Raw genomic sequence first — 20,668 nt, 5'->3', positions numbered from 1 at the left:
ACCTTGCCCAACATCTCAGGGCTGGGTGTGTCTGCACCACCTGTGCCAGCCCCCATCCTTGGCATTCCTTCTCACACTCCTCCTGTCCCACACTCCTTCTCTGCTGCTCTACCCTCACCTTTCCCAACATCTTTTGCTCCAACCAGATTTACAAACTGGCTCTCCGCTCCGCATTGACAAATACAGTACTAAGCAAAAGTACCCCAGCCATATATCTGTGCCTAAGACTTTTGGACAGTACTGTAAATAATGTAAGACTTAAATACACTCCACCTGACTCAGAGACAAGAGCACCATCCACTGAGGTACAGCAGACACAATGCATATGAAAACACCGATGTCAGAACCTTGGGAAGAGGCTCCTCATCACTCAAAAGTATGGGATTTTGATCAGTCCCATTTTGACACTATACTGTGGTCAGGGTGGAAGGACCGAGAATTTGAAGAAATAAGAATCTTTTAATTTTGAGGCAACAACTGTAACTCCATTGCTATTCAAATTTGGAGGGGCTTTTCATTTTGCATGTTGTATTTCTGGTTCCCCTCTAATTTGTTTCTCTTCACTCCATAAACATGCAGCTGTGTATTTTATTGCTCTGGGAGCCAGAAGAACAATTAATGTCTATTCTCCGGATATTACATAGTGGACCTGTGAGAATTTAAAGCATAGGCCTGGTATTGCAAACTCTAGTTGAGTCTTGGGCCCCGCTGTGTGAACAATGCATGTTTTGATGTCAGGGGCCAAATTTCTCATATTTTTCTTACTTCCTTATGACTTCTTTATTACATCGCAATTAGAAAATTGTGTGAAATTCTGGGTGCTCATTCCGAGAGGGATGTAACGGCCATGGAAGGGATACAGATGAGGTTTACAAGAATATTCCCTGGATTACCATGAGTTATAAGAAGTTCAACAAACTTGGATTGTATCTCTTAGTATTGGAGGCTGAGGGGAGATCTGGTGGACGTTTGTTAAGTTATAAGAGGCATAGACAATCAGCATATTTTCCCTAGTGTAGAAATGTTAAATAGCGGAAGGCAGAGCTTTAAGGTGAGAGTATGAAAGTTAAAGGAGATGTGTGCGTCAATTTTATTTTTACACAGAAAGAGGTACGTGGGGGAATGGGCTACCAGCTATGATACTAGTGTGTAAGAGGCTTTTCAATATCAATATGTAAGGAATGGAGGGACATGAATGATGTGAGTGCAAATGGCATTGGTTTAATTTTGGCATTGTGTTCGGTACAGATTTTGTGGGCTGTTTCTCTGCTGTACTATTCTTTGTTCTACAAAAGGAGGCCATTTTGGCTCATGAACTCTCTCTGATCCTCAATTAATTTTCTCTGTAACCTATTCTCTCCACATTCCCATCAATTTCCCTCAGACTCTACTCTCAGTGACCAGTCTGGTCACTGGTCACTGGTCACTGGTCCAGAGTCTGGGGTCACTGGAGATGCAAGGCAGGAGCACCACTAACTGGGTCACTGGGGCTACCGGCTCAGTAGCTATGGGCCTGATCAGGGCCCAAGCTCAAGTCAGATTTGTGAACATTAAGAGGGCAAGGTTTACAACTGGTTAAGAAACCTAAGAGTGGTGGAGGTCAGGGTATGCATTAGTGGCTGTGCAAATAGCTGGGGTCTGGGACCTCGAAGGGAACACAGTGTCTTGGAAAGAGGGGCATAAGACTTCAAAGTATGGGATTTAAAATAAAAGAGAAATTGCTGGAAATACTGAGTAGGTCAGGCTGCATCCATGGGGGAGAAACAATGTTTCTGGTCAGAGATAATTTGTCAGAGCTGCAAAAGGAGATAAAAGAATCTTGCTAAGCCAAGGGAGGGTGGGGAAAGGAAATAAAATAGGTTGACCAAGGGGATAAACTGGAAACAAGGTCATCTAGTCAATGAGAAAATGGGAGGACATCAACAGAGAAACATATAGTAGACAAGAGGAGGTCGGAGTGAAAAATATAGAGAGGGAAGAAGTACCCAGCAGGTCAGGGTGGGGATGACCTCTCCTATGAAGGATAAAAAGAAAGAAAAATTAGAAGCTAATGTCACAGATGGATGACAAATGGAGACAGAGGATTCAGGATAATCTAACCTTACTGCCTATGAGAATCATTTATTCTGGATGCAGACTACTTTACTTACCAATAAAATGGCCCAGATCAGAAACCGCTTGAGGATGCTGAAATTGTTCGGCCGATATATAAGTATGATCTTTCCAGCCTATGAAAAGATTGGGAAAAAAAAACAAAGAAAGGTTTTGAATATTAAAATGCCACCATTTGACCGCTGACACCTTGATTGAGCATACAGTACAGAAGTAAGAGTAATGCTCCACCCAGACCCAAACCAGATCCATGGTCTCTTACGAAATTTTAACCTGATTATGAGTGGAACTCTCTTCATGTCTTCTGAATCCATTGGTAGGTCAGTGAGACCTGTAAGACGAATTCTTTTAATGCAGGGGTTCCCAAGCTGGGGTCCATGGACCTCTTGCTTCATTATATTGGTCCATGGTATAAAAAAGGTTTGGAACCCCTATTTTAGTGGCACCTGGAGAGCAAGAATTCGCCTCTGGTCAAGTCTTATGTTGTTTTGGAGAAACACTGATGTTTTAGCTACATATATTCAACTGTGATACATTCCCTTCAGCACTAAGACCCAGTTCAATTGCTGATAAACCATTAGGTGACTGGGGAAGAGTGTGTTTAGTAGTTCTCCTTTTGTAACCAAGACTCTAACTCCAATCTCCAACCTAGATATATTGGCAAAAACTGTTTCTGTGCAATGACTTAATTTTCCAAAGCAAAATTAATGTGGCTGTTCTAAGCTCTCAGTGATTAGTGGCAACAATTTCTTCAAGTTACATACAATTTAGCTACAGCTTATCACACCCCGCCAGTGTAGTTTGTCTACAGTTGATCATTCATCATCATGGAGTCAATGTCATGGAATTCTGTATTTTAGACTATCGTGACTGGTTGGTTACTGCCTGTTACGCCACTGGTGTTTAGGGCAGCAGTGAAGGTCCTCCATCTCTGTCTGTCTTTGGCCATATACTGTTGCACACAGATATAGAAGGATTTTTCACAGCTGTTTTCATAACAATTTTTTTTGACCAGTCAGGGTTGTTAGCCCTGAGCTGAAACTCCAAACCTGGAGGATTGGTGGACTGCTCTTCATCTGGCCTCTTCCCTTTGACCTGTTTGGCATGGGTGACCCTACCAAGAGCCAAAGCATAAATCTCTCTGGGTCATTGAGGCACGCATGTCTCCAACCCCTATGACGAGGTTGTGGTCCTCTTAGAGAAATAATGACAGGAGCAGTTTAAGGAAGACTAACATATCTTTCAGAGTAAGGCTCCACCCAGATCCAAACGATCTCTTTTGAAAATTGAACCTGCTTACGAGTAGGACACTCTTCGAGTACTCTTTACCAGCTGAATCTATTGGTAAGTCAGTGAGACCTGCATGAAGAATGTTTTTAGTAGAACCTGGAGAGCTAGAATTCTCCTCTGGTAAATTCGAGTCTAATTCTAATCCTTGACCTTGAATAGGCCAGAGGAGAGCTCTTGCTCTGTAGGTTCCATGCAAACCCCACCACTGTCATCAACTTCCTCTTGTCATCACCCTGCTCTCCCTCCATCCCTATCTCCACCAACCAACTCATGCCTAGAGGTAGTTGCTCTCAGTAGCCCCTCTTTCCAATCTGTCTGGTCAATCCACTTATGACATCAGCTGGGTATATGACACTCAAGGCTAACTACCTAAATGCAGTTTAAGTGAAGGGATTTTGTTAATCCCTGTAAAAATCTGTAAAGATTCACTGGGAAGAATTACAAAGTGGAGAATAGGAAACTGAATGAACGAGAAGAGGTGATATACATCTAGTTTACAATCTCCCTATCAATCCAACTATCGCATTCAAAATCACATTGCTCCTTTAATATGATCCTCAGTTATAATTTTATGGGGTTTTTCTTTGTTTAGCTCTGGGCTGACTGCCAATGTATTCCATGTCATTGGCCTGTGCAGACGTTCACACTACAGGATTAATGATTGTGACGTCAATACGGGAAGCTTATTGAGAAATAATTAGCAGTTGATTAACAAGAGAATCCACGGCTGAATATAATGAACTCTTAATTGCTTATCCAACTTTAGTTTAACACTCCAGGAGATGTTGGATTGGGGGACTAATGCTCATTTACTTTCTCTTTTAGTGACTTTTATAATCATACTGTAAGCTTTTGGAAGGGGGAATTTTATTCATTCTTTTGTGTCCAATTAATGTGCTCAGCTATGTGGTCTCCGTCTGATAGTGAGCAAAGAGTAAGCTCCTATTTCAACACTTCTTCGGAATATGCCGATAAATGACAACCATTGTTTTGTAGGAAAATGCATCAGCCACTTTGCATACTGTAACCCCTACCAACACTCCTCTCCTCCCCATTAAACAACTAGTGAAAAAAATGAACTGATTATTTATTCTTTGCATGGTCTTGGCTGAGGTGAAAATGTCACCCCAGATACTCAAATCCATTGGCTCTTCTTTATATAATACCAAGGGATCTCCACTAACAAAAGAGATTCTGCAGATGCCAGAAATCTTGAGCAATACACTCAAAGTGCTGGAGACACTCAGTAAGTCAAGCAGCATCCATGTACAATAGATGAGACCTTGGTTTTACAACTTAACTGCAACTACAAATAGCATTCCTTCTTCCTCTATTCCCCACTCTTACCTTTCACTTCTTCTGAGCTTCCTATCACTTCCCCCTGGGTCCCCTTTTTGTTCTCTTTCTCCTGTGGTCCTCTCCTGTCCTATCAGATTATTTCTTCTCCAGCCCTTGACTTTTCCACCCACCTGGCTTCACTTATCGTCTTCCTTCTTGCCTCTTTCTGCTCAACCCACCTTTTTATTCTGGCATCTTCCCCTTTCCTTCTCAGACCTGAAGAATGGTCTCGGCCTGAAACACCGACTGTTATTCTTTTTCACAGATACTGCCTGACATGCTGAGTTCCTCTTGCAGTTGTGTGTGTTGATTAACAAGGAATCTCTCTTTCAATGCTAGTTTCTGTTTACAACAGGATTTGATCATAGAGTTAAAACTATGATAAAGTTGCCACTAAGGTTTGAGTAGTTATTTGTTTGTAAGTAAAATCAAAGAAGAATGCAGTATTGTAAATGAAAAGGTAAAAAAAAAATCAAGATTTGAAATAAAAATAGAGAATGCTGTCGATACTCAGCAGGTCAGGCAGCATCTGTGGACTAAGGAAGTGGCAAGATTTCAGGTCAATGACTTTTTTTGAGAGGTTACACTATTTTTAGTTTTTATCGTCAGCTCTTGACATGCTTACATTGCTTTTCACACATAAGCATTTCTATCAAAATTACGCAACTCAATTCCGTGCGATCTACTTAATGGTAATGCTCCTACATGTACCAAGCAACCAATCTTTTGCCTGGAAGTTTACTTTTACTGCATCATTGTGGTGCACTTATTTCCCACAATAGCACTTTATGTCCTGCCAGTATGCAGCTGATTAATCATAAGCAGCCTAACTCCACAAATAAAATACTTCTGTACCTATGTCTATGAACTAAAGACTCCAGTATAATCATTCATCATTTCTGAGATAAAGATCCATAATTATGATGATACTGCAAAAGGGAACCTCCTGAAAATTAAAGACTTCATGTTTTTAAAAATATAAGAATCTTCAAGGCAGAGTTTTGTTTACACTGTGCAAGTCAAATAGATGTATTAGTACAGTGCCCACAATAGATCTATTCTGGTTATTCATCACTTCACCATTCGTCAAACCTGAGCTTCAATCTGAAAGGAATGAATTCAGTAGATAAGAAATGGACGCAATGTTAATGCAACTCAGGAGCGTGGGCTTGCTTAGATGTGCAACAACATGACCTTAATATAATGTTGTACAAGGTGTATCTTTCTACAAGTATCCCTTTAGCATCACTCCTACTAAACCATCCATCATCGTCCATGCTATAACCTTCTTTGGTACTTGTGTTTCCACAATTTACATCTGCATGTTAATCACTCCAATATTGGTGAACATGCTTTAATACTAAGATGCTAAGTCATGGAATTCTTCTTTTTTAAACTTCCTTCCCATTCTCTCTCTCCCATTAAAACTGCCTTTCAGGCCATTTTTTATTCAGGTGTTTATCTGTATCTGTCCCACCAATGCCAAAAACACATACATTTTTGAATACAGTCTGCTGTGCAGACATTGGGATGCTTTGCTATGAGAAAAGGAATGAGATATTATTGGTTCATATTATTGGTTGGGACATTATTGCAGCAATATCTCTCCAGCCATTAATGTTCTGTTGATTACCAAGGAGATGTTGGCACCAAAGCTTAATTCCACAAAATGTGAAGAGGAGCAGATTTTCAATATTAGTTGTGAAAGTTTGTTGTTGAGCTATAAGAAAATATACTTTAAAAATAAGAAATATAACAATTATTTGTTAGAATTTTAGCCTTTACAGTCCATGCATCATAATATACTGAAAGAAAACGGTATCAAGATTCCTCAACATATATTATTATAGCTTGATTTTAGGCAGCTACTGTGTTTTTGAATAAGTTACCAGATATGCTACCTGCTATCTGTCCATCAAGTGAACAACTTACCCATACAGACATTAGCTTGCAGGATCATCTCTAACCAGCTGGGAAGCATTGATAAGACTGAAAAACCATAAGGCATAGGAGCAGAATTAGGGCACCCAGCCCATCAAGTCTGCTTCTCTATTTATTATCCCTGTCAAACCCATTCAACTGCCCTCTCCCAGCAACCTTTGACATTGATGCCTTTAATAATCAAGTACCTATGAACCTCTGCTTTAAATACACCCAATGACTTGGCCCCCACAATGAATTGTTCTAAAGGGATGCCCATGTATTCTGAAGCTGTGTCATCTGGTCTTAGACTCTCTCACCATTGGAGACATATCAGATGTTCATTAAAACCAGTAATAATTGTAGACTCTTTATCCAAACTCCACTGCTGAGATAGACTGCTGGGTTAGTCATCAAAAGCACCCTTCAGCTCAAGTGCTCAGTTTAGTTGTTGAGTCAATGGCTGCTGAACTGACTCCTATTGCAAGATGTTGGAATCATTTTTCTCATAATTTATGTTTTCTTAAGACATCGAAGGAAAGCATTTGGTCCATCAAGTCTATTACAACTCTCACTATATCCCCATCAGTCCCATTCTGCTACTTATTACCACCATTGAAAGTATCTAGAGGAGGCATTGCCTCAAGAAAGCAACATCTGTCATCAGAGATCTCCACCACCCAGATCATGCCATCTTCCCACTGTTATCATTGGGCAGGAGGTACAGGAGCCCGAAATTCAACACCATCGGGTTCAAGAATAACTACTTCCCTTCAACTATTCATTCAAAGTTCAAAGTAAATTTATTATCAAAGTACATATATGTCACCTTATATAACCCTGAGATTCATTTTCTTGCGGCATTCGCATGAAACACAATAGAATCAATGCAAGACTATACTCAGCAATATGGACAATCAATGAAAAAAGCAATAAATACCGAGAACAAGAAATGAGGAATCCTTGAAAGTAGTTGTGGGAACAGTTCCTGAACCTGGTGGTGTGGGTCCCGAGGTTCCTGTACTTCATTCCTGATGACAGCAATGAGAAGAGAGCGTGACTTGGATGGTGGGGGCCCTTGATGATGGATGCTGCTTTCCTGTGACATCGCTCCATGTAGATGTGCTCAGTGGGTGGGGAGGGCTCTACCCATGATGGACTGGTCCACGTCCACTATTTTTTGTAGGTTTTTCCATGCAAGGGCATTGGTGTTTTCATACCAGGCTGTGACACAACCAGTCATTAAACTTTCCACCATACATCTAGAGAAGTTTGTCAAAGTTTTAGACCTCTACAAACTTCTAAGAAAGTAGAGGCACTGCTGCACTTTCTTCGTAATGGCACTGATGTGCTGGACCCAGGACAGATCTTCTGAAATGATAACACCAAGGAATTTAAAGTTGCTGATCCTCGCTACCTCTGATCAGGACTGGACCATGGGCCTCCAGTTTCCTCTTCCTGAAGAATGAGTTCCTTGATCCAGGTTTTCAAAATCCCCCCCCCCCCCCCCCTTTATGCTGATTCTTTACCATGTTTGACTCAGCCAACAACAGTGGTGTCATCAGCAAATTTGAATATTGCGTCGGATCTGTGCTTAGTCTCACAGTCAGAAGCATAAAATAAGAAGAAAAGGGGGCTAAGCACACAGCCTTATGTTATGGTGCACTTGTGTTATGGAGAATTTGGAGGAAATGTTGCCAATCCAAACTGACTGGGGTATGCAAGTGAGGAAATCAGTCCAGTTGTACAGGGAGGTATTGAGGCCTATGTGCTGAAGCTTATTAATTAGTTTTGATGTGATGATCATAGTCAATGAAAAGCATCCTGATCTATGCATCTTTGCTGTCCAGGTGTTCCAGCATTGAGTGAAGGGCCTATGAAATGGCATCTACTGTTGACCTGTTGTGATGGTAAATAACTTTCTTGAACCAATCTGCACAACCCCAATCACTATCTCAATATAGCAACACAATGCCCATAATGACTACTTTTTTGTGTTCTAATTTTGTTTTCTTGGAAAAAAATGTGTATAATTTATGTTTACTTTATGTCTTTCTTGTGAACACTTCTTATCTTATGCTATGTGTCTGTGATGCTGCTGCCAGTAACTTTCGCATTGTGCCTGTGCATACATGTACTTCTGCCATATGACAATAAACTCAACTTTGACTTTGGTGCCCAAGCTCCATACCAACAAAACTTGAAGTCAGGATTGAGTTAGGTTGCTGGAGCTGTTGAAACAACAACACTAACTACTGCAGCACTTCACTACCCAGTGACCTGGCTTAGTTCCCTCATGATCCAATTAACTATTTGCAAACATTAAAAGGAGAAAGTTACCATTCCCATTTTGAGACTGACTAGTTCTCTCAACTGCCATATTTACATAAAAAAAAGAAATGAACACCCAAGCTCTCAACCAAACGAAACTGAACAAACTGAACCAAGCTCCCATAATTATTTTACTTGAACACTCTGCAATATGAGTTCCATCATGTGCTCACCAGAGCAGGGTTTATCTTTGTGCTAAAGTGAAGACCATAAGTCATAGGAGCAGAATTAGGCCATTCAGCCCATTGAGTCTGCTTCAACATTCAACCATGGCTTATTTATTATCCCTCATCCCCATTCTCTTGCCTTCTCTGTGCAACCTTTGATACCCTTACTAATTAAGAACATATCAACCTTCACTTTAAATACACCCAATGACTTGGCCTCCATATCTGCCTGTGGCAATGAATTCCACAGATTCACCACTTTCTGGCTAAAGCAATTCCTCCTCACTTCTATTCTAAAGGGATGTCCTTCTATTCTGAGGTTGTGCACTCTGGTCCAAGACTCTTCCACTATAGGTGAAGTGACCCAGTAAATCAGGCATCCCCCCGTTCGAAAATGGAATTCTTCATGAAACAAATGGTGAGATGAGAAATGATGTGAGTACAATATGGAAGCTTTACCCATTAGTTTGCCCATTCATTCCCTTCAAGCTTTTGGCAATGCAGATTGTAGATGGCCTTGGAGTGAAAGCTTGGCAGATTAAAATGCCTTTTCTGAACTTAAACAATGATTTCCCCTGTGGAGTTACATCAGAATCAAGATCAATCATAGCCTTCAACTGGAGTGAGATTACATTTCTGGGTTTAAATAAGGTAAACAGGCATGTAAGTCTACTTCCATGCAATATATTCTAACATTAAAAGTTCTGTAGACAGTGGATGCACTGAAAGACTGAACCATTGTGCAATGATTGAAGATCAAGATTTGTAAAATTCTTTCAACAGTATCACCACAGGAACAGTATATGAAAAATAATTCCTTGACTACAATACACTGGGATATCCCTCAAGAATGTGGAAGTTGCCAAATTCTTTTTTACAAATACAATATATTATGTCTATGTTTTTACATTAAAGAAATTATTGAGACTAGGAAGTAGACATTGACTCTGACCAATGCCTAATAAAATCCAATAAAATAATCTAAAGGATGTGTTTCGCCAAGAGTAATCCATCAGATTTTCCTGGTAAAATTGTTCAAACTTGTTTTGCTTGGAACTTCTAAAGCCATTAAGATAAAAAATCTTCTTTTCATCATACTTCTTAGCTTTAATCAATGAAAACATTTCCAAATTAAACCCAATTAAGTCATCTACAGGCAAAGAAAAGCAACAAGGACCTCATGAATCATGTATCTAAACATTGCAAGAATTTAACAAGGTGCATTATTTTCAAACATAAAGTTCATGGGTTCAATTACATAAATTAATCCTAAAAGTTATTATACCCCAGTGTGCAACAAATTTTAAATATTGTCCATAAAGATGCCATAACAACAGTGATTGAATACAGGTGGGCTTTCTCAGTTTTTCTTTATACCCCTGAAGTTTCCCTCCAAGATATCACAGAAGTGTTATTCTGTCTATGAAAGATCATAACATAATTCAAAACAAGTAGGCAGAATATTTCACTCATTCTATCAGTGTGAATATATGCATGAATGGTATCTGTGTCACCTTGGATATAAGGATGTGAGTCAAAGACCCACTTCAGTAACTTAGTGGGAAATGTGGGTTGCCACTACAATACAAGGGGAGCATAGTATTATCATAAATGTCATGCTTAGCACAAGATATTTTACCATTATATTTTGTGGACAAAAGAAATATTACTTATTTTTATTTATTTAAAGATACATCACAGTAACAGGCCCTTCCGGCCCAACAAGCCTACGCCACCCAATTACACCCATGTGACAAATTAACCTACTAACCTTTACGCCTTTGGAATGTGTGAGGAAACTGGAGCACCTAGAGGAAGCACACATGGTAACAGAGAGAACATTCAAACTCCTTACAGGCAGCAGCAGAAATGAACTTGGTTTGCTGGTGCTGTAATAATGTTGCGCTAACTTTCCACCCATATTAAGGATCTGCTGTTTTCTTTTAATGCTCAGCATTGGCTGCTTAATCAATCTCACCTTAAAGTTTTGCCCATACATTTCAATACTATGTGAAGTAATGTTAGCACAGAATTACAGAATGAATGTCAAAAGGGACAGTGAGTACATTGTCCTTGAGCGAGCTGCGAAATTGTTTCCATCCCCTTGTCTTTCCCCAGAATTCCTGTCAAAAGAGTCACCACACAATTCTTTGCTGAGGTAAATTTTGTTTGACTGTATTATTGGTCATAAACTTAAATAATTTAAAACTAGTTTGATTAAAAGGAGTCTTCAAATTAAATTGTATTTGTTTTTGGATGCTAAGTGCAAAAGTCCCAAAGCTTGCATTACAGTTTCACTTACTATTTCACATCTATGGTGTGAAGACTCCTGATTAGTTTGGTTGAGGTATCCACTGCTGACTGAAAATACAAGGGTTGCCATTGATTTGAGTAAAGTGCAATAGAAAATTAATATTCCTAATGAATGTCATAGTGTTGAATATTTATTAATGTGAGTGAAAGGTGGATTGACAGGTCATGCTCTTCGCCGTGACAAAAGTGCATTTTCTAAACCTGTGTGTTCCAGCTAATGCTGGTGAAGGTGAGAACAGCACATGGTCACCAGCTGTTGGTAAGGCCAGACCTGATCATCAATCACAGAACATTTCACCACCAACTATCAAAATTTCCAAAGCAAGTCACAACAGCATGAACAGCGTTTGTTTCATTAAGCTCTTTTATAACAAGGTGCTGATTGACAAATTTCAGCTTTCTAATAGGATGGCTACTTCGGAGAACTTCCCTGCTAACAGCACCAGAGCTCAGCTGCTCTGCTATTCAAATGCATTAAAAGTTGTTGATGGAAGAATTGTTTTAAAACTCTGGATGCATCAGACAACATAATATAAGAAAATAAAGTTACAAATCTATGTTGCATTTTTCACTTGCATGAACTTTTTGGGTGTGGGAAGCATTAATATGTTAGTCTTACTCAGTATAAATCATTTGGGAAAACAGGTTTTGATTTGTAAAGGTGAGATAAACAGAACATTATCTGGCCAACTGCTCTGTCTGATTCCTGCTCATATGATTAGAGAAGATGGACCCTATAAAACTACATACATGTATTTACATACATCTATTTATTAGAGAACACTAGAGATCCCACAACAATGTACAGGTCATTCACAGCTTACGAGTGCTCAGCTATATACAGCCCATACATCTGGTGAGCATTTGGGAAACTGATGGGAAGGATTTGCTGGCTTTGCTCATAACCTTGAATTATTTTCTTTATTTCTCATTGATGTTCCAACTTACATTGCTTCCTTAACCAGCAACAGAAGAGCAGCTCAAATTATTACAATTACAAATGCTTACAATTATAATCAAAAAATTCGAAGTGAGTCATTACACAGAAGCACTTACAATATGTGAGGAGTAAGAATTTCAGGTTGTGTACTGTATGCATTTCCTGCTATTAAATTGAACCATTTGAACTATTTGAATATTTTTGAAAGCTTCCATTTACTCTTCCTTGGCAATGGATGATTCAATTGTCACCTTGACAGCAAAGAGATATTTTTCCATAATTATCCTCACCCATTCATCATTCCATCAGCAATTAAGTGACTGAATATTATCAAACATGGTTGAATCAAGCTAAGATTTAATGCATTATTTACTATCATTGTATGGTGTTATTTTACCTCTTAAGGATTTTCTCCTGATCAACAACAACTTTAGTAACCATATCGATGGGTAATAAAGATACATTTAATTGAATGTGTTCCCAGTTATTAACAACCCGTAACAAAAGTGCTAGAGGTTATCAGAAGGTAATTTTATTATGTTATTAATCACATGTTATTGATTGTGTGAGGAACTAAATAAATTAAGATGCAATGAATAACTCTATCAAATAAAAATTAAAATAAAAAAAATTAAAGTTAGGAACTTAAACATCTTCAAGAATCCTATTTTTGTTTAAGTCACTCTCTTGTAGTTATTGGGTACCAAGGGCAACTAGTTCATAGAGTATGGAGATGATTGGATTCCACTGTCAGTCGGGTTTGTGACCATGCTGCTCTAAACGATTACTGTGACTGATTCTAGTTTTACAAGACAATTTATAACTTTTACTCACACCATTTGCTGGATAAACGATCTTGTTTTTACCAGGAGAAGTTGTGTACTTTGTTTCTCTGTTGTTTACCCAACTGTTAATTAAGTTTTCATTGTCATTTACCACCCATCTCCTCTTCGTATGCTGATGATATACTCTGATATTTATTATTCCTCTTTTAAAATACAATGTAATTATGCTAGCGTACAATTAAATCATAACTATTTAAGTATTAAAAAGTGCTATGATCTCAATTTCTGCGCTGAGCTTTCCAGCAAGAATCATTTGATTTAGCTTAGCAACTGACAGTGATCACTCAGAAAAATTCAATCATTTATCATAATTAATTATTTTGAAGTTTTGCTTTCCTGCAGCTACTCAGACAACCACTTGTCCCTCCAGCAGGAGTGAGGTAAGGTCGATGACCACTTAGTCTGTTAATAGTTAAATGCCGGCCACAGTTCATCAAGAACTCCCATCTCAGAACAAAGTTATGGGATCATCAGTATAGAGAGCATGGGATTTTGGCTTTAGACAGTTTCAACAGTGTAGCATGCCATTAATGCCAACAGTGAAAGCATCAAAATGGTTAACAGCTGTGAGGGATTTGAACTCAGATCCCCCCAATAATTTAATAGCAATGACCCAAAAGTGAATTCCATCACATCAAACCATTCAAACACCGCGAAGCATTCCAAATGACCCTGAGTGACAGTGATGCCTATTATGTAGGTAAACACTCTATGTTGAATTAGATGCAAGGTAAAGTAACTATGTAACTAAAATGCTTGATTTCCATCTATGGTAAGACAATTTGAAAAGCCTGTAAACAGGGAACTAAAGTCTAGCAGCTTAATACTTTCAAGTGTTCTGAAGCTGGTAGGTACAAGCTGAAACAGTTTACCCTTTATCTGAGCTGATATATGAGGGAAGACATTTTGTACTATCCAAAACTACAAATATCCAAATAGACGAAAAACCTACGAAAGCCTCCAGACTGTTGGAAAAACGCAGTTTCACTTGTGCCATAAGTGGAATCACTGACTCGCTGACAATCAACATTGGCGCATCTCAAGGATGCTTGTTTAGCCCACTGCTCTGCTTTCTATTCATCCACGATTTCATGTCTAGGCACAGTTCAAACATGATCTATAAATTTGACGATGACCCAACTATCATTGGCAGAATTTCCGATGGCGATGAGGAGGCATACTGGAGCAAGATAGATCAGCTGGTTGAGTGGTGTTGCAGCATCAACCCTGCATTCAACATAAGACCAAGGAATTGATTGTGGACTTCAGGAAGGGTGAGCAGTTTCAGGCTCCTGGACGTTAACATTGCTGAAGATCTATCCTGGGCCCAACATATTGATGCAGAAAAGAAAGCATGACAGAAGCTCTATTTCATTAGGGGTTTGAGGAGATTTGGTATGGCACCAAAGAGACTTGCAAACTTCTATAGATGTACCATGGAGATCATTCTAGCTGGTTGCATTACCATCTGGTATGGTGGGGGGGGGGGGGGGGCACGCACGGAACAAGATTGGAAAAAGCTGCAGAGTTGTAAACTCAGCCAGCTCCATCATGGGCACCAGCCTCCCCAACATTCAGGACACCTTCAAAAGGCAATGCCTCAAAAAGGCAGCATCTGTCATTAAGGACCCCCATCACCCATGACATGCCCACTTCTCATTGCTACCATCAAGGAGGAGATACAGGAGCCTGAAGACACACACTCAAATGTTTCAGGGACAGATTCTTCCCCTTTGTCATCAGATTTCTAAATGGATAATGAAGCCATGAACATTTCCTCAGTAGCTTTCTGCTCTTTTGCACTACTTATTTAATTTAATGTTTTATATATACAATATCTACTTCTAATTGTAATTTATAGTTTTTATTACTATGGCTTGCAATAAAACAACAAAACAACACATTTTGCAACATTTGGCAGAGATATTAAACCTGATTCTAATAAATGTAAACCGGAGTTTCTGAACTAGAAAAGTCAAAATAAAAACCCTTTCATCCGAACGGCTGTAGCATTTTGCGATTGTTATGGATCTTCACATCCTTTAAGTGGCAATAGTTTCTTGATCTTTTTCACACGAAACCTTTGAATCGTCTGTTTTTCACCATTTTTAGGTTGAGAAAATCCAAAAAGAGTCAATACTTCATGTTGGTGCTCAGCAATTGAGATCAATTAAATTCTCACAAAGTCCTCAAAAGGGTGGAAGAAGTTATATGCAGAGCATAAGGACTGACATGGAAGGATTGGCTTTTTTCTGGCATGTAAATAGCATATAATAGTATGCTTTCACCCACATGGTAATAACTGCAGGAAAGCTGCAGGGGTTGCCATTCGGATGGCCAGAATAACATCTACAGACCAAGATGGATGAGCTGGTCATTCATCTCATTGTATATAGAATGTAGATTGTCTACATTATAAGGTTTTATAAATTGAGTGAACAATTTGAGATGTTTTGAAATGATAAGATGGTATATAAATGAAAACATTATCATTCTTTGCTGTTGCCATTTTAGTTGTAAGAGATAAATGGTTTCTTGGTTTTCAAGCATTCAAACACAAAATATGCACAGAAATGATAATCTTGTAAGATTCTCTGTTGTTGCCTTTATAATGCCTGGAGCACAAATCCTCCAATTCAAAGTGCTGGGAACTGTTCCGAAATGGTCCATCTCCCATAGGTAAATAAATTCTTTTTCTTCTTGTGACAGCTGATTGAAAGCCTTTTAGTCAATACAATGTATCTGTCTCCTTAAATTGTTTTGTGGAATTCTCTCTTGCATGCTTCTCTCCATATTCTGGATGATGTACAGGGAATTCTCAATCAGAGCTCATGACATCAGAAGGCAGCTGGACCCAATTGGGAGTTTTGTGTAGACAGCGTAGCTGCTAATGCAAGTGGAGTGGAAATACAATACATTCCCTGGAAAAACTTCCTTTGCCTTTTCACACAGCTGTGTAGACTTCAAGGTAACCAGTACTAAATTTGGTCAGGATAATTAAATGAAGTATCTGTGGTTGGCTGCCAACTTCTATTTTACTCATTTTAAAACTAAACTTGCTCTTCAACTTCTTAAGCACGTTTGGTTCTCGCACACAGGAGAAGGAGAAGATTTCTATTGCAGGAATTACTTGTGATTCTTGGCAAAACAAAAACAAGCATGCTGTGCAGATCAGAAAGCGCACAGGAAACTTAGGCATAAACAGAATTGTGACATTTTAACAGAACGAAACTAGCTGACAAAACTAGTCACCAAGTTCCAGCAGCAGAATGAATTCTGCCATTTAAGGGCTACGTGTAATGTGTATTCTACATGCACTGGAAAAGCTCATCTTTAAAATCCTTATCTTTAGAGTTGTGTACATGTGCCTGTAAAGAGTTTGTTTCTTTGAAGTTTTACCAAACAAAAACAACTACCTAAGATAGAGTTGAACCAGAGTGGATAACTTCATTCGCCCCAACAATGAACTTTTCCCACACCCTAAGAACACACTTCCAAAAACTCAACAACTCATGTTCTCAATATTCATTACTTATTTATGTATTTATTTAAAACTTAGCTGTTTTTTTTCCACAAATGGTTGTCTTTTGCACATTGGTTGTCCGATTTTGGTGTGTAATAAAATAAAATCATTTATTTTATTGTATTTCTTCGTATTACTGTGACTACCCACAAGAAGATGAATCTCAGGGTAGTATACCATGACATACATATGTACATTCTAATAAATTTACTTTGAACTTTGAATTGTGGATTTTTAAGGAAATTGAAGGAAGCTGTTAAATAGCAATTAACAAATACTGCTCTGTATAATAAATTTCATAATATAATTGTAAGTGAGAAGTACTTGGGTGTAATAAGGTACTACAGGATGTCTCCTATCATTTTGCATTTCCCCCTCCCCCCACTACTTTCAAATCTCTTACTATCTTTCCTTTCGGTTAGTCCTGACCAAGGGTCTCGGCCCGAAACATCGACAGTGCTTCTCCCTATAGATGCTGCCTGGTCTGCTGTGTTCCACCAGCATTTTGTGTGTATTGTTGTTACCATATAAATATGTGCCTTTCATGAATAATACTACAAAGTTCTTGCTTGCTACCTGGAATTGATTTAAATTCCATCTTTAAGTGATTTTTCACTACAATCCCTCGGTGTTCTTTTGTCAATGTAGCCTAAAAACTCATGGGCTTATGGCAAGAATAATTTTGTGCTCAGAATATATTTATAGAGGGATCAATAAGTTTCTACAAGCAGTACAAAACCCATCAGTGTTTTAAAACAGAATTTAAAAGTATTTTATGTGAATCTATATTAGGTTAGTTTACTTGATCGTCATATACACCAGGGTGAAATGATATTTTTTGTTTGCATTAATCTACATGGAAATAAGTGTTTTTATAACTACATATCACTTTTCTCAAACTTCATAAGGTTCATTTGTCCAGATATTCACTGTGGCACTAAATATGCAATTTTATTATCTCATTACATTACATTATTAGGGATGGCACGGTAAAGTTGTGGTTAGCACAACGCTTTAAGTACCAGCAGCCCAGGTTCAATACTCACCTACTGCCTGTAAGTAGTTTGTACATTCTCCCCGTGACCGTGTGGGTTTCCTTTGGGTGCTTCGATTTCCTCTCACAGTCCATAGACATCCTGGTTGGCAGGTTAATTGGTCATTGTAAATTACCCCGAGATTAGGCTAGGATTAAGTTGGAGGTTGCTGGGGGACTGGGCTAGAAGGGCTGGAAAGGCCTATACCACATTGTATCTTATTCAGTTATTAAATAAATAGATTTTATAGTTCCAAAAGACATTCCACTGATGTTGAGCATGGATGTAGAGATGCATTGTTATGACTACAGGGTTTGCTTTATGCAAATTACTAGGATGAATTTTGAAAAAAATGCAAACTACATTGAAATGCAAAAGCTGTTCTTATGTTAAAAAATATAGTAACCATTGCACAACTCAACAAGATCCCACAAAATGCAAAAAATTGACTAATCAATTGTTATGTTTTACTTAATTTTGTTTGCAGAATTATACAGAGGACACCTGTAGATCTTTTAACCCTTCTTTATAGTGCCAAAGGGTTTGCACTTGGCCCAGACAGGCGACTCGCTATCACCAAGGCTATTAGCTGAGCCAAACTTACAAGACGTATTTTAAAAAAAGAGCTGAAACTAAGTTAGTGAAAAATTAACCCAGGGGAATAAAAGAGTTGCTTAGAGAAGGCCTGGATGTATAAACATACCGACTCCATAGTGACAGATCCAAAGTCAGTTGAGAATTTATGAGGGTAATATCCATTTACTTGGGATATGATCATCTTAAGGAAATTGAAGGAGGAGAAATTCAATCGCAGTTGCAAACAACAAATGCACAATACAGCAGAGGCTATTTACTTTAATCAAACGTTGCAGTTGTCCCTGACTTGCTGATTTCTAAAGACTCCAGCAAGAGGTGGAATTTCAAGCACTGACCTGAACTAGATTCAAAAGTGAAAGAAAACACCTCTGTCTAAAAGATTTAAGCCTGGTCATGTACTTCACTCATCCATCAAGAGAACAGAATTGAAGGGCATTGCTCAAAGCACACACCCCATTGTACACAGGCTAGATCAGTCTGTGGTTCTGCAGTTCCTGCACTGTTCTATAGGTGTGATTTTTTTAAAAAACATTACCTCTAAGTCTCTTCAATTTACAGGTAGTTATTATTTGTCACTTCCTTCCTCAATGAAATATTAATTTAATCACTTCTAGCATTCAAATTAAAAAAGGTGAACCACTTACATTATCCCAACTGTGTCACGGAGAGGCCATATCTTCTCTGACCTTTTACTTCTAGATAATAATATCATAAATACTTCACAAAACATCAGGCAAGATGACACTATCTATCCGGAATCGCTAGCTGTTAAAATCTGTACATGGAGGTAGATTATTCATTCTCAGAAAAATCAGAGTATAGTGGAGTTCATGGGCAGAATCACTGAAATTCCCTTTAAGTATTTGACTCCCAGACACATTTTAACGTCAGTGAAAGGAAAGGAATTAACCTGCCTTTTTTTATTGCCTTTACAGTCATGGAAAACCTCAGAGCCATTTAATTACTTTTATTAAGATAAAATGAGGCGTTCTCACAAAAGAACCAGAAGGAACATAATGTAAGCGCTTTTACAGAGCAAGTAGTAAGGTCTGGAATGCATTGTTGGGGATAGAATAATCCCACTGTAGCATTCAAAAGGGAAATGATGAAGTATCGAAAAAGAAATAATTCACCGGCACATACAAAATGCTGGAGGAACTCAGCAAGATCTGTTGGTTCCTGCAGCATCCTGTGCAGGTTGCTTAAGATTCCCAATATCTGCAGAATATCTTGTTAAAGAATTTACCAAAATTTGGAGAGAAGGAGTACAAGGAGCAACAGGACAAGCTGAATTACTCTTACATCAATTTGATTAGCTTAATGGCCTCTTTCAATCCAACCACCATCCTACCATATAGTCATTAATCTGCATAGTCCCATTGGCCTGCACCCAGATCTTAGCCCTTCATACCCCACTCGTCCATGTACCTATCCAAATTTCTCTCAAGTGTTGAAATCAAACCTGCATCCACCACTTACATTGGCAGCTCGTTCCACACTCTCACCACCCTCAAAGTGAAGAGGTTCCTCTCATGTGACCCTTAAACATTTCACCTTTCACCCTTAATCTATGACCTCCAGTTCTAGTCTCACCCTCCCTCAGTGAAAAAAGCCTGCTTGCATTTACCCTATCTACACCCCTCATAATTTTGTATACCTCTATCAAATCTCCTCTCAATCTTCTATGTTCTAAGGAATAAAGTCCGAATCTATTCAACCCTCCCCTCTCACTCAGGTCCTCGAGTCATAACAACATTGTTGTAAATTTTCTCTGCACTCTTTCAATCTTACAGATATCTTTAACTGTAGTCAGCTAACCAAAACTGCACACAATACTTCAAAATTAGGCCTCACCAATATCTTATACAATTTCAACGTAGCATCCCAATTCCTGTACTCAATACATTGATTTATGAAGGCCAAATCAAATCAAAGTCAAATTAGATCAAGTTTAATTTTCATTCAAACCAAACATGGATACAGCCGAATGAGACTGCATTCCTTTGGGCCAAGGTGCAAAAACATACCCCCACATTCAAAATAACGAGAAAGGGAAAAAAAAGTACAGTCACGTAAGAAAACATATTTTTAGTTCAAGAAGCTGAGTGACAAGTACCGTAAATAGATGGTTCCCAGCAGTCCGCCCTGTAATTCCACCAATCCAACACTGGAGGGCAGCACCAATGGGAGAGCCAACCCCAACTAAGCCCAGATGCCACGCTACAATGAAACCCCAAAGATTGAGGTCTAGTCCTTGT

General features: G+C 38.7%; 1 protein-coding gene across 1 annotated transcript in view; it reads right to left on the bottom strand.

Annotated features, from left to right (window-relative positions):
• Nucleotides 1-20,668, bottom strand: part of LOC140714445 (heparan-alpha-glucosaminide N-acetyltransferase) — a 366,646-nt gene that overhangs the window by 33,842 nt on the left and 312,136 nt on the right. The window contains exon 15 of the mRNA XM_073025743.1: nucleotides 2,151-2,228. Coding sequence (XP_072881844.1) covers nucleotides 2,151-2,228 — 78 coding nt within the window. The remainder of the gene's footprint in view (nucleotides 1-2,150; nucleotides 2,229-20,668) is intronic.

Source organism: Hemitrygon akajei, chromosome 21 (genome assembly GCF_048418815.1).
Source record: "Hemitrygon akajei chromosome 21, sHemAka1.3, whole genome shotgun sequence".
Classification (NCBI taxonomy): domain Eukaryota; kingdom Metazoa; phylum Chordata; class Chondrichthyes; order Myliobatiformes; family Dasyatidae; genus Hemitrygon; species Hemitrygon akajei.
Note: the sequence above shows the minus strand (reverse complement) of the source record. Positions and strands in the feature narration are given on the sequence as shown.